This window comes from Micrasema longulum, unplaced genomic scaffold, assembly GCF_059751315.1.
Source record: "Micrasema longulum isolate JH-2025_06_02 unplaced genomic scaffold, ASM5975131v1 h1tg001557l, whole genome shotgun sequence".
Lineage (NCBI taxonomy): Eukaryota > Metazoa > Arthropoda > Insecta > Trichoptera > Brachycentridae > Micrasema > Micrasema longulum.
The window spans coordinates 773,368-786,255 of record NW_028278740.1 but is presented as its reverse complement, the minus strand read 5'-3'; the positions used below and the strand labels follow the sequence as shown (position 1 = coordinate 786,255).

General features: G+C 28.9%; 1 protein-coding gene across 2 annotated transcripts in view; it reads left to right on the top strand.

The window, feature by feature from the left end:
* The first annotated feature begins 619 nt into the window (after positions 1-619).
* The window catches only part of LOC148274926 (serine protease persephone-like), a 33,733-nt gene continuing 21,464 nt past the window's right edge, over positions 620-12,888 (top strand). Inside the window, exons 1-2 of one of the 2 annotated variants that reach the window (XM_088236437.1) lie at positions 623-1,028; positions 7,715-7,790. In XM_088236437.1, coding sequence (XP_088092563.1) covers positions 959-1,028; positions 7,715-7,790 — 146 coding nt within the window. In that variant the 5' untranslated portion in view covers positions 623-958. Of the gene's footprint in view, positions 1,029-7,714; positions 7,791-12,888 lie in introns of both variants that reach the window. The other variant, XM_088236438.1, reaches the window with a different exon arrangement.

Genomic DNA, 12,888 nt, shown 5'->3' with positions numbered 1-12,888 from the left:
TATGGTTCGTTTTGTTTGCTTTTCGTTTTGGTTTTGTAATGGGATTTTGGATTTAATACCACGTGAGTGAAGCCGGGGGTAAAAACTAGTAATAAATAATAATAAAAATGATAAGATCTTACTATATCGTTAAGGTGAACAATTACAAAAATTAAGGAACATAAAATTTTCGGAAAGAAAATGCGAGTTGACCATACCGAGAATAGATAAATACAGACAAGTCTTTTACTTTTCCATTGTGATAATGGCCCCTTATAAGCGTCAAAATGTATCTTTACTTGTGCTCTAGGATAGCAGAAATGACAATATTTTTGGTTTTATTTTTTAAAAATACGTAAAACAATGATTTAATTTTAAGTTCTCAGAAGTTTGAACTTAACCAAATTCACGGGTATTTCTACTAAACAACTTCCGACAAATTTTCAGTAGCGCAATCTTCCGCAAATCGCTTCCTGCTAACCAAATACGCTCGCATTTTCCGGGATTACTTCCTATCCAGGGTAAGGTGACTCTCCTCACCGCACTATATCCTGACGTATGTGATCAGTGACTAATCCAGTTCCTCATCAGATGTAAGAAAAAATGCAGAATATAAATACTCCGGCACGAATTGTCAGTTGTCAGTAAGAAACTAGCGGTCAGAGCGAGTTGACGTTTGTTATTCTCATTACATGTTAATATTCTCGCGACTGATCTAAAAGAGAAACAAAATAGCAAACTGTAAACAAAATCTACACTTTTTATATTATTTTATGAGTAATTAAGTATTTGTGAGTGTTGAAACGTAATAATTAATAGTAGAATTAACCATTGTTATTTTTAATCGCGAGTTTTTGTGTTTTTATGTGTGTTGTGTTGTTTTTTGAGATAACGCCATACCTAAGCGTTTCAGTGAGCTATACACAGCATCTGTAAACTTACTTTGTGCTGTAAACCTGTTATTTAGCAAATTAATAAGATGTATAAAATATTATATACAATACTTCTTCTCACAACAGTGTATGGAGGACCCGTACCCGATAGTAGTGGTAATAAAACGTATTTTTCAAACAAAAACACACTATTAGCCACTAATCAGTTGTAATGAATAAACATTATTTTATCTGTGTTTCATTCTAGCGATAAATTATTTGTTAATGTTGTTTTTGTACCTAATCACTAATAGAATATTTATTAAAAAATATATTAAATCTTATACTAAACTTATATATCTATATTTGCATAGTTTACGCCATTGTATTAAAAAAAATATAAAAAATCCTAACAACCATCTAAAAAAAAAAGGTGGTTTTTTTTTGCTTATATTATAACACTAAAAATACTAATATAACTGATAAAGTTAACTATATATTAAAACTCCAAAAAAGTTATGTTAAAAAAAGTATACCCAAGTAATAGTTGCGTTTTCGACAAAACGGACAAATAAAGGGTTGCATGAAACGATAATTAATATAAAATAGGTAAACCATTTTGATGAAAACAGTTTTTTCTTCGATACATGTATTAATAATATTATTCTTTTAAAAATAATTTATTCGCTTTAAAATCGTTCGTCGTAAATTCTAAATCCCATATAATTTGTCTTTATATTATTTGTCTTCAATTACATATTGTTTTAACGTTTTAGTAAATCATTTTTAAATGAGAAATAAAATAAAATTGATATTTGAAACTCTAACTTTGTTATCTTCCATGTTAAATAATTTCTTTGTTTTTTACACCTTAAATAATAATCACCCGTTTGATAATAATAATGGATAAAATAAAATATATTAAATATTTTTTATCGAAGCCTAAAGTTAGATAATCATAAAAAATCCAGAATTCAAAAACTGACAACAGTAATATATCCATGAATAATAATTAAATTAAAGATTTAAACAACAGTCCTGTGTTAAAAATGTTTGATAATAAAAAATCACCTTTACTACAATACCTACTGATAATAAATTCAATATAGATGTAGAAATAAAATAGTTATTATTTTTAATATTTATAGTACCTAGCATCCATATTAGAATTGCAAAATATTTTTATGTAATGTAATTTTCTTGGTAAAGCATATAAATTTATCAATCTTAGGTCAATGACTATCGCTTGTTCCGAGCAAATTTTTGTTAACCTTAATTTCTTAGGAAACTTCTTGTTTTACTATTTTTTTTTTGTATTTGGATCTATAGTCAAAAAGGAAATAGATAACCTTAAAAATCGAACTTTCAACTTCCTTTTCCTATATTTAAAAAAAAATGTATTTAAACACTAAGTGTGTACAATTCATAAATTGTGCTTTTTATTTTTAATTCGTCTATTATTAGACATGGGGGTGCTTCATGACATACTTGGTGGACGCCTTGATATTCTGGCTCTTTTGACGGAGTTATCATTAAATGTCCCCGGCTACCGCACTCGTCACACGTCGAGCTCTCTATTTCGTGTGCCAGCAGTTCGAACGAACTATGCCCAGAACTCTCCACTTATACGTTTTGCTCGTGAATATAATTTGAACTTTCCCTTTATTGATCCATATGATTGTAAAAAAAAAAACATTTAAAATGCGCGTCTTAAAACATACTTTTTTGTCTTATACTTAGTTTCAATAATAAAGTCTTATTTTATCTTATTTTATTTTATTTTATCTCTAATTCTTAATATTTTATATATATTTATATTTTCGACACTTGACACTTGTGCAATATTTACACACATGTCCACCCTCATTCCAATATAACACCCACTCACCCACCCTCTCACGCACTTACATTCACACAAACACACTAGTATGCATTGTACGTGTATTTAATGTATTTCTGTGGATATCTGTAATTGGTTTTATTATCTGTATATTTTGTTTGTTATATTCTTGTTACATGTATTACTGTTGATATCCCCAATAAAAAAAACATATCATAATATCTTCGTTTACAGTTCCGACTATAGATTCTGTTTATTCTTTGAAACCTGAATTTAATCTAGCGTTTGTAAAAAATATTTGATACTCGTATAAGAGAATTATTTGAAAACTTTCGTTCTTTTTTTTTCATTACAGTTAAGAAGTTATAGGTATGCTAGTTTGAAATACATTTAGGCCTGAAATAGTGTTTTTTTTATTAACATGCAAAATAAATACCAGTTGCCAATACATACTAGAATCAATTTTATTCAATAACAGATGTAATGAAAAGGTTTATGTAACATTAGGGGGGTGTTATAGTAATTTGACATTTTAAATCTAATGGTCAAAAACAAATTGATGTAATGCGTTTGTTTCAAGAAAAAACCAACAAAAAGTAAATATTTTACCGTGGAGATATAAATTCATTATTGTTTAAGTGTCCAATTACTATAGCACCCGCCCTATATAAATTTAAACATATCAGGTCACAGGATAATTGGCATTTGACCTTCAATAATGCAAATAATAAAGAAAGATATTTGGTGCTCTGACGAGAGTCGAACTGTCAAAACGTTAATTTCATTTTAGGCGGTATTACGGATTGCAACCTAACGGACCAAATTAGAGACCATAGAGAGGATTTTCACGAAACTTTACCGTACAACCGAATGCTTTATTTTTTAACGCGCATAAGAAAACATTTTTATATAAAATTTTCCGTACGGCTGAACATCCAAATTATATGAATTGCACTGTCATTTTAGATTTTTCATTACGTGTTTCCAAAATCTGTAGATTTTTTACTTTGTCCAAACATGCAGTTATGATGGGCGAAAAATTATAACAATAAACAGATGCGCATATTTGTTATTTTCGTTCTTTTTACAGAAGTTTTCCTTTTTTTTTTTTTTTTTTTTTTCAAATTACGATTTTAGGTAGTACTCAATTTCCTCATTCTCGATATACTCGTAGTTTGTTTTTATTTCTAGCTTTATTTAACAAGAAATGCGTATACGCACAAACCAAAACATTTAATACACTAGGTACATGAGTACCTACATACGAAAAATCAATTTAAAACCGGTAACACCGCTATCATTATTAATCCAATGACATTAGGTCAATATTCAGTGGCATGGTTTAAATTTTGTGAACACATTTTTATAGTTGACGGCCTTAAGCAAAAGAAGCATTTTGTATGAACGGTTCCATATCAAAAAGTTTTAAAATTCTTGAGTCCTTTGAATGTCTTCCCGAGTTTATTGGTTTGTAGTTTTATACATTATGGAAATGTACTAAGCATTGTGTTACATGCACGTACATAAGTCATTGATAAAAAAGTTAAGTTTTTTTGCATTCATATTTATGAATAATTATCAAAATTATAAAAATTCCGCCTTATAGTGTAGCAGTTCGCGACCTCGTCTACCATTCTTGAGGTCTTTGATTAAATTTTTGGCAGGGTGGACGTGAATTATTAATTTTAAATGATGTTTAAACTGCGATATTTCATTGTTCCTGGACTAGCACCAGAAACGTAGAACTGATCACCTTACATTCAAGTAACAGATGATTAAATGCGGCATTAGGTTAACTAATGCGATGACCAATATTATTATTATTATTATTTTGCACCACAACAGGCCAGGAGGCCTAATTGCAGTGTTGATTTACATCACGGAACACCCAGGCTTGAGAAAAATCATATTTTATTTTATGTGTTCTCACCGGAAATCGAACCCGGAACTTTCCGTGTGTGAGTCAAGCGTCTTGACCACTACACCACGGAGGCCTATGAATGACTGAATGTGGAAGGAGAAATGATGATTAATATCGATTGTCGACGACTTGTCACTAGAGATGTAAAGCGGTAAAATTTTACTCAAGTATTTTACGGTAATTTACCATTTTTTTGGTAAAGTTCGGTCATTTTGGATAAGAAACAGACGCGATCACTTCAGATAAAATATAATTTATTTTCACAAATTATTGTAAAATACCGACATTTTACCAGGCGTTTTGAAAATTTTATATCCGTACTTGTCGACAATAGTGTTCTATGTCATATATTTCAAGCCGTTACCGATTAATATAATATTATATTTATTTGTACTTATTTATTTATTTTTGCACCACAACAGGCCAGGAGGCCCAATTACAGTGGTGAATTACATCACAGAACACCCAGGTGTGAGAAAAATCACATTTTAATATTTGTGTTCTCACCGGGAATCGAACCCGGAACCTTTCGTGTGTGAGTCAAGCGTCTTGACCCTACACCACGGAGGCCGCCGTGGTGTATGTATTACAATAAAGACCGTCACATTTTGTATAATAGCAGTCTTGACGAGTTGTAAGACATTGTGGAATAATATCATGTTGCCATAAAAATACTCCATATTCGGTGATAAAAAACTTTTTAATTATTGTTGCGCCCTATATGACGCATTTTAATAAATGTCTTACATTACTCAAAAATATTTTTTGTTTACTTGTGTCACTCTTGATTACGTATATTTTTAGACATGGGCCTGACACCGAAAAACATTGTCTAAATATTGCAAATGGCGCAACCACGTTCATGAAATAACTCGAAAATGCTAATAAGATTCAATCATTTTCACGCATCTTAGGTAAATAATTTTAGAAATTTCTCTATCATCATTCTCTATTTAATTTTTAATAATTATTTGCGCACTTCTTAATAACAATCTGTTACTCCTTAATTTAATTCGTATGCTCTTTACCTATGTTAATTTCTTTTAACCAAAAAATTAGCATCGATATTGTCATTGTATATATCAGTTAAATTCATTTTTAAATCAACACCTGATATAAAGATTTCATTAAACATTACTCGCCATAGATAGATCGCCTTCTGGGGAACTGGTAACAAGACAGACATAACAAGAATACAAAGACAACAAAATAAAATTCTTAAACTAACATACAACCTACCCTACCTGACCTCTACGACTGAACTGTACAAAAAAACACACCAGTTTGACATAAACTACTTGACTAAAATTGAGATCTTAAAAATTGTGCACAAAATAACACTGGGAACCATACAAGACGACGACATAATATTAGTAAAAAATGCTGACATACATAAATATAACACCAGACAACAAAAACACTATCATATTGAAAAAGCAAAGACAAACACAGGACAGTCAAAAATACTACATAATGGACTTAAACACTACAACGACCTACCTTACTACTTGAAAACTTTTAATGGAGACAAATTTAAAATCAATCTGAAAAAGCACATGATGACTGAACTAACTAGACTAGACGAGACATAAAATGACTAGACAATATTAAATTTCTAATGTAACCCTAACGGGTTTTTTAAAATTGTAAATAAATTTAAAAAAAATTTTTTAAAAGAAACATATTGATAACAGTGACCGTGAAAACCTTCGCACCTATTTAGCTTCATCTCTATTGAAAAAATATCTAAAAAAGATTTTAACTATACATTGAATTAAAAGCACTTAACACAGTCGAAGATTTGAAGATATAAATATTTTTTTTTTCTTGTGTAAAAAATATATTCATAAATGAGATAATCCATTACAACCTTAGATTAATAATCTAATAGAGTCGCCCATTCGGAAAATAAAAATTCTGTGATTATTGACCACGAAGTTAGCTACAGATTAAAGCAATACAACGGGTCGTAAGTACTTGGGTTGAAAATTGCAAGCGCTAATCGAAACCGTCCATTACACATTTGTTGTTAAACTAAAACCAAAATAAAACTGAACCAAAAATTTGGAACGCCTTTATTCTATGCGGTAGAGCTTAAGGACTTCTCTAGAGAATTATTACTCTTAGATAACTACGTAAAAATAATAAAACATATTGGCTTGCTTTTTGGTTAGAACTCTTAATTTATTTAAAACTTTCGACTGGTTTATTATTTTTTATTTTAATTATTTATTGCGTATACAGTATTTATTATTATATATTTATTACGTATTTGTTTCCAGGGAATCTATATAATACTCGAGCATTTTAACAAGAAAATGTAGTGCCCCGTGATTAGGTTAGCCTGCATCTAACATCGCTCAGCCGGTTTTACATAAAATTGAGATTATATTGTTTATAGCCGAAAAAATCAAATGACAGTAATAATTGTTACAATTAGTACTGGAAAATAAAATTCCTTCATGCATTTAAAATCTTTTTTTAAAAATCAAACTTGATAATAACAGGCAAGTGCGAAAAATTAGCGCTGAAACTGATTTGTACAGAGAATAATTTAATCACCGAAATGACCATTATAACCATTGATTTTTCAATTTTGTAATTTAATTGAGATTTCAGTTGCCTTTTTATGTTAATTTAATTGTACAAGAAATACATAAAAATTAAAAAATCGTATTGAGAAAGCAAGTTATCAAAATTTGTTCAAAATTTGTTCAATTTTTGTTCAACATTCGTTCACAATTTTAAGAATGTTCTTCATCTCTGTTCTAATATGTTAATATAAACAGCTCCCCAGGGAGTTGAATCCTGTCCTTGTCTACAAAAATTTGGACAAACTCAAAATACTGATTGCAAAATTTTCATTTAAATAAACATTATAATGGAATAAAATGCTTAATTATCCAAACATATTTGCAATATAAATTAATTAGTCGCGCGTTTTGCGATTGATTTAATATATTGATATGTTCAAATTTCTAACTTTCTAATCACACAGTAACTGCAGATATAATTAACTACAAATGTACACAGTACACACCCACGCAGTTGCCAAGAATTACATATAAATAAATGGGTATATTTTCTTAAAATTGTTTTCAGACGACAACGCTTGTACATTACCGAATGGGGAAACAGGAGAGTGTCGACTAGTTCACGAGTGTCCGGAAATCTTACAGTAATTATTCATTTTGATTTAGCCTCAAGCTTCTGTTCATTGCTATTTAAGTTGTTACTTCTAGTTCACTCTTGGTTATGGGGACATTACACTTTAAACTAACAATTGAGTTCCACTTTCTACCTCTACCTAGACTTGCAATAAACTAGTAGGTAGGGTCACTGGCGCAAAATATTCCTGACGAGAAACTTGTTTGCGGTTATTTATTTAACAGAAAAAAACGTTTTATTAAATTAAAATATTATTTATTTATTCATTCAAAATTACACTAGTTTAAATATTAATGAACTTATTCAGGCTTTTTAGGCTATGCCCGTGTCAAACCAAAATAATGAACAATAAAAATACACAGTAAAATTAATTAGATTAAATTATAATGATATGTGATGCAGTAGAATAACAATCTAGAAAAAAAGGGTATAAGTGGAATCATCTCCCATCCACCATCAAAGATTTTACTACATTATCTCTGTTTAAATCACGTCTGAAGAAACATCTCCTTTCTCTTCCTTAATCTCTCCTCCTTTCCTTTTTCCTCTTTCCTCTTTTTTTCCTTTTTCCCATTGAGTAATAGTTTTGATTTAAGGTCATTTATAAACAAATACGTTTATTTCTAGTTTTATATATATTTAGCGTTTTAATCTTTTTTTTCTATTGAATATGTTCCATAACTTGAATTGTAAAAATAAAGCTTTTATTTTATTGGTTGGTTGGTTGGAAGAAATTGCCGTTTGGCAATAAGCCCGCTAATGTACAAATAACATTATGTACATAAAGCTGAATAAGTTAATTAAATAAATGAATAAATAAGTAAAAAATAATAAAATTCCAAAGAAAACAATGCAAAAAAGATAATCAGAAATAATTTCAAAAAATATAAATTATACAAATTAAGATTCACAAATAATCAAATATAAAAAATGGTGGTATCATTAAAATCAACAAAAATTTTGTAAAATATAGTAGTATTGAAAAAAAAAAAACAAAATAATAGTATCATTGAAATCAACAGAAAAAGAATGAACACATAAAAACATAATTGAAATGATAAAAATATCAAGATATATAAAAAGCAAATAAAAGTAAAAGAAAGTAGAAGAAAGTAGAAGTATGGAAGGAAAGCAGATTTGTACATTTTTGCTAATTGCTAATCTCAAACTTTAAAAAAATTGACAACCTCGTCCCTATCGATAGTATAATTATTAATAAAATTGAATATAGTAAAATTTCAAAAAGAAGCTAGTTTTTTATTTAAATAATCGGTTTTTAAATTACATCTATGACATTTATAAAAGCCATATCAATTAAATGACAAAAGTTAAAAATAATTTACAAATTCACAATCGATTGTAAAATGAATCAGTTTGATAAAACGCATAGACGCAAAAGAAGAGTAAAAAATCATCAAAGAATTATGAAGCATACTCGTATAATATATCCACAAAAGCCATTTTTAAATTCTCTATTAATTGAGAAATAATCCGATTTATTTAGTAGATTTAACCTTAAGGGCTGGAAATTGGCAAACAAGCTAGACTGTGGGCATAACTACTGTTACTGGCACGTAGTAAAGTATTCAAATATTTTAAAAACATGTACTCTAAGAAAAATAATTGAATGTTTATCATCATTTTCTTTCTGCACCTAATGGTGCATAGGGCACTGCATCGGTACACCAATGGCGGCGTATCTTGATTATTTTTGTTACATGAAGATAATATGATCAGTCTTACGCTTCAAATATTAGTCCAGAGACTATGAAATGAACATTGTTATGCAGAAAGCAGCCAGCCATAGAAAAGTAAAACTGAGATAATAGCACTTTTATGAAAAAGGGAAATAATCAAATATACACAACATTTGGAATGTTTTTGACTGACAAATGATAGACAACGAATGCATTAGTTTTTTTAAATATTAGAAACAAGAATCCAGTTCCGTATTTGACCAGTTTTAATGATTTTTAAAGTATGTACCTTAAGTTTTTTCTAGTGTTGTGGGTGCTTTCTGCAAATTGAGAAATACCGTTTTTGTGATCGACACTATTTTCAGAAGGTGATTATTACAGTTTTTTGTATGAAAGCGGTCTGGCTGTTTTTAGCAAAACATAGAAGTGACCTTACTGCACCCAAAAACACCAATATCTCTTTTTTTCCAAAACTGTGGACTGGCGGCTTTCTGCATAACTACGTTCAAATATCATAGTGTGAAAATACCCTTTTAAATAAATATATCATATCAAACATGTCGGAAATCGAACCTGAGATCTTGCGTGGCAGGCAAATGCACTGACCATTTCACCATGAAGCCCACTTAAATCCTTTTTAAAAAAATTATTACGGGAATCGATAATTGATATATTTGATTATTAATTATCACTGAAAATACTATATTAATATTGTGGTGTAAGCGTAAAATGTCAATCAATTTTTGAATTGAACCTTTAAGATTTTTTGTAATCTTAGATTTTACATCTCTTTTGTATTGACGAGCTTTATAGTAATAGAGCTTTTATTGATAATCGATCAACTTTTTAGAACCATTTAGGATTATTGCTACTTAAAATAACTTATCCAATTGTTACTTGTTTTTAAAAATATAATTTAATTTAACTGCGGTGGTTTTAAATACCATAAAAATATTACGTTTATTTTTTTTAACACACATCGACTTCGCATATCAACACATCAGAAATTTCGAAAAGCTCGACGCGACGGTATTCTGAAGTAAAAATTCAAAGCTTTGACTCGACGAATAAAAAGTATTTTATAAAACATGTCGGAAGAATTTAAAGCTGTTTTTTTAATGGCATCAAAATAAAGATACAGGAAAGTAACCAAATGCGGAATAGTATCCCTAATATCGAATACCATAACTTCTTATGACGCATTACAAGACCATGTTTTATCTCATTCACTCTCTTAAGTATCGCATTTATTTTATACTGTCATTCCGACAAACGCTGTTAGAGTGGCGGAAGATTATTGTTTTGGCAGTGATAGAAAAATTTGCAAGGTACGTAAAATCTAGATAATTATTTTTAATTTGTTGAAAATAATATTATGATTTTACGCTCATCAAGCTGTGTTTATATTTGTTTTTTTACTTTCAACACGTTTTATTGTTTGTGTGTTGTTACTTTCAAAACGTACCGATAAGTTTGATCTTAACTATAATTCATAATATGAACGCTGGACAGTCACTAGAGGTCTTTAGGATTTGGATTCTAATACTTAGGAGGTTAGATATTTCTTACTACAGTTTGTTACATTTATTTTTAGAATATTGTTGTCACACTAAATAAAAAAACAAAATATATATAAATATATGATGAAAGCAATCTAATGAGAAAGAAAACTAAATATCCTGAAGGGTCAACATGTTTTTCTGACGACACATAATAGTAGTTTGAATATCTTTTGTGTAGGCTCTGGGCTGACTGCGCTGGTCGGATACTTGGATTTATGATTTTTGAAAGAAGATTGAATTGAATCTTATTTATTATCACGTTTTCCTGATCCTGTACAAGATAAATATATTTTTTGTTAAAAAAAACTCTCTGCCTTATTCTAATGTTCCATATTTGGGTAGCCATTCCATAAATGGCTACCTTTTATTATTTTAATTTGGAAGTCTTAGAAATTAAAAAAGCGATTCATAATAAGAAAGAAAAAAAATAGCCATATTTCTTTTGGTCCACTCCTATCTAGTTCCGAACGTATGCAGCTCACATTACCATCCTTTCAAGAAAAAAAATACTTTATTTATTTCATTAGAAGCATACTGATAACATAAAATAAAATGGGAAAGAATTCATTGGTTTAGTAAACCTTGAGAAAGAAGCTTGTTTAGCTTTGAAATCGATCGGTAGAAAAAAAATAGTGGTTAAATACAAAGAAGTTTTATTTTTTTAATTTATTTTTTTGTTAATAAATTTTATAAAAGGTACATGTTTTTTTAAAAATTCTATACATATCTACTTATACACATTTAGTAAATGTTTTCACTGTTACCCTCCAAAAAAAAAAACTAACTCTTGTGCTTGGAGAGTGACTTACACTGTTGTAGTTGTTTATTTATTAGAGTTTATATAATTTTTAATACGAGTACACGAGAAAAAAATAAAAACATCGGATAAATAAAGAAAAAACAATAATACATTTATACTAATTGTAATTTAATGTTTTGTTTAATTAAATTTATTAATTTTGTTTCATATCAAAACTAGAAGACTGTTACCCTGAATTCAGAAAAAATATATGACTAATCGCAATTACAAAAACAAAATGGTATTCGATATTTGGTTACTTTATTATTTTTACTAGTCCTCTATTATTGATAGATTCTTGAAAAATAAGTGTTCTTAGTTTGGAACTCAATTTTGTTGGACTGTTTTATTAATCATGGTAAATATTAAATTTAAATATGAACAACTCCTTAGGGAGGAAATCCAGCCAGTCTGCAAGCATTTGGACATAATCAAACATTGTAAAATTGTTTTTTTTATGTTTTTAATGATTATTTTACCAATGAAATATTGAGGCGAGCTCCTACGCTTGTTTCACGTACGGGGTCCGAGTTTGGTTCCAGTTGTAAATATTCTCGACCTAAGGTGACCCGTATTATAATTTTCTGTACCGTATTAAGCCAATTTGACTTTACGATTAAATAAAAACTATTTTATCGCGCTTTGCATGTACATATAAAAATAACTGTATTTTTCTCTTAAAATTTTGTGAATATGGAGTAATTATTGTGGTGTTTCTTTTTTATAACCTTATTAAATTAATAATACTTTTGATTAGTAATAATTATAACAGCGGGGCAGTAATTGGTGAATTAATTACTTTCCTAACCCCTTAAATCACTGAATCCATAAAACAGTACCAATGAATTATGTGTATTTCTACGATTCTCACTCTATTTTCTTATATTTTCTGTATTACGATGGCATCTTAAGCATTTTATAAAATAAATTTACATAATTCGCTATAAAAGTATTTATTTATTAGTGTTTTTCATTAATAAATAATATTTTCGTTTTTCTTTAGAAAGAAAATTCCAACTTAAAGACGTTTTGCCTATGTTTGACATCAGG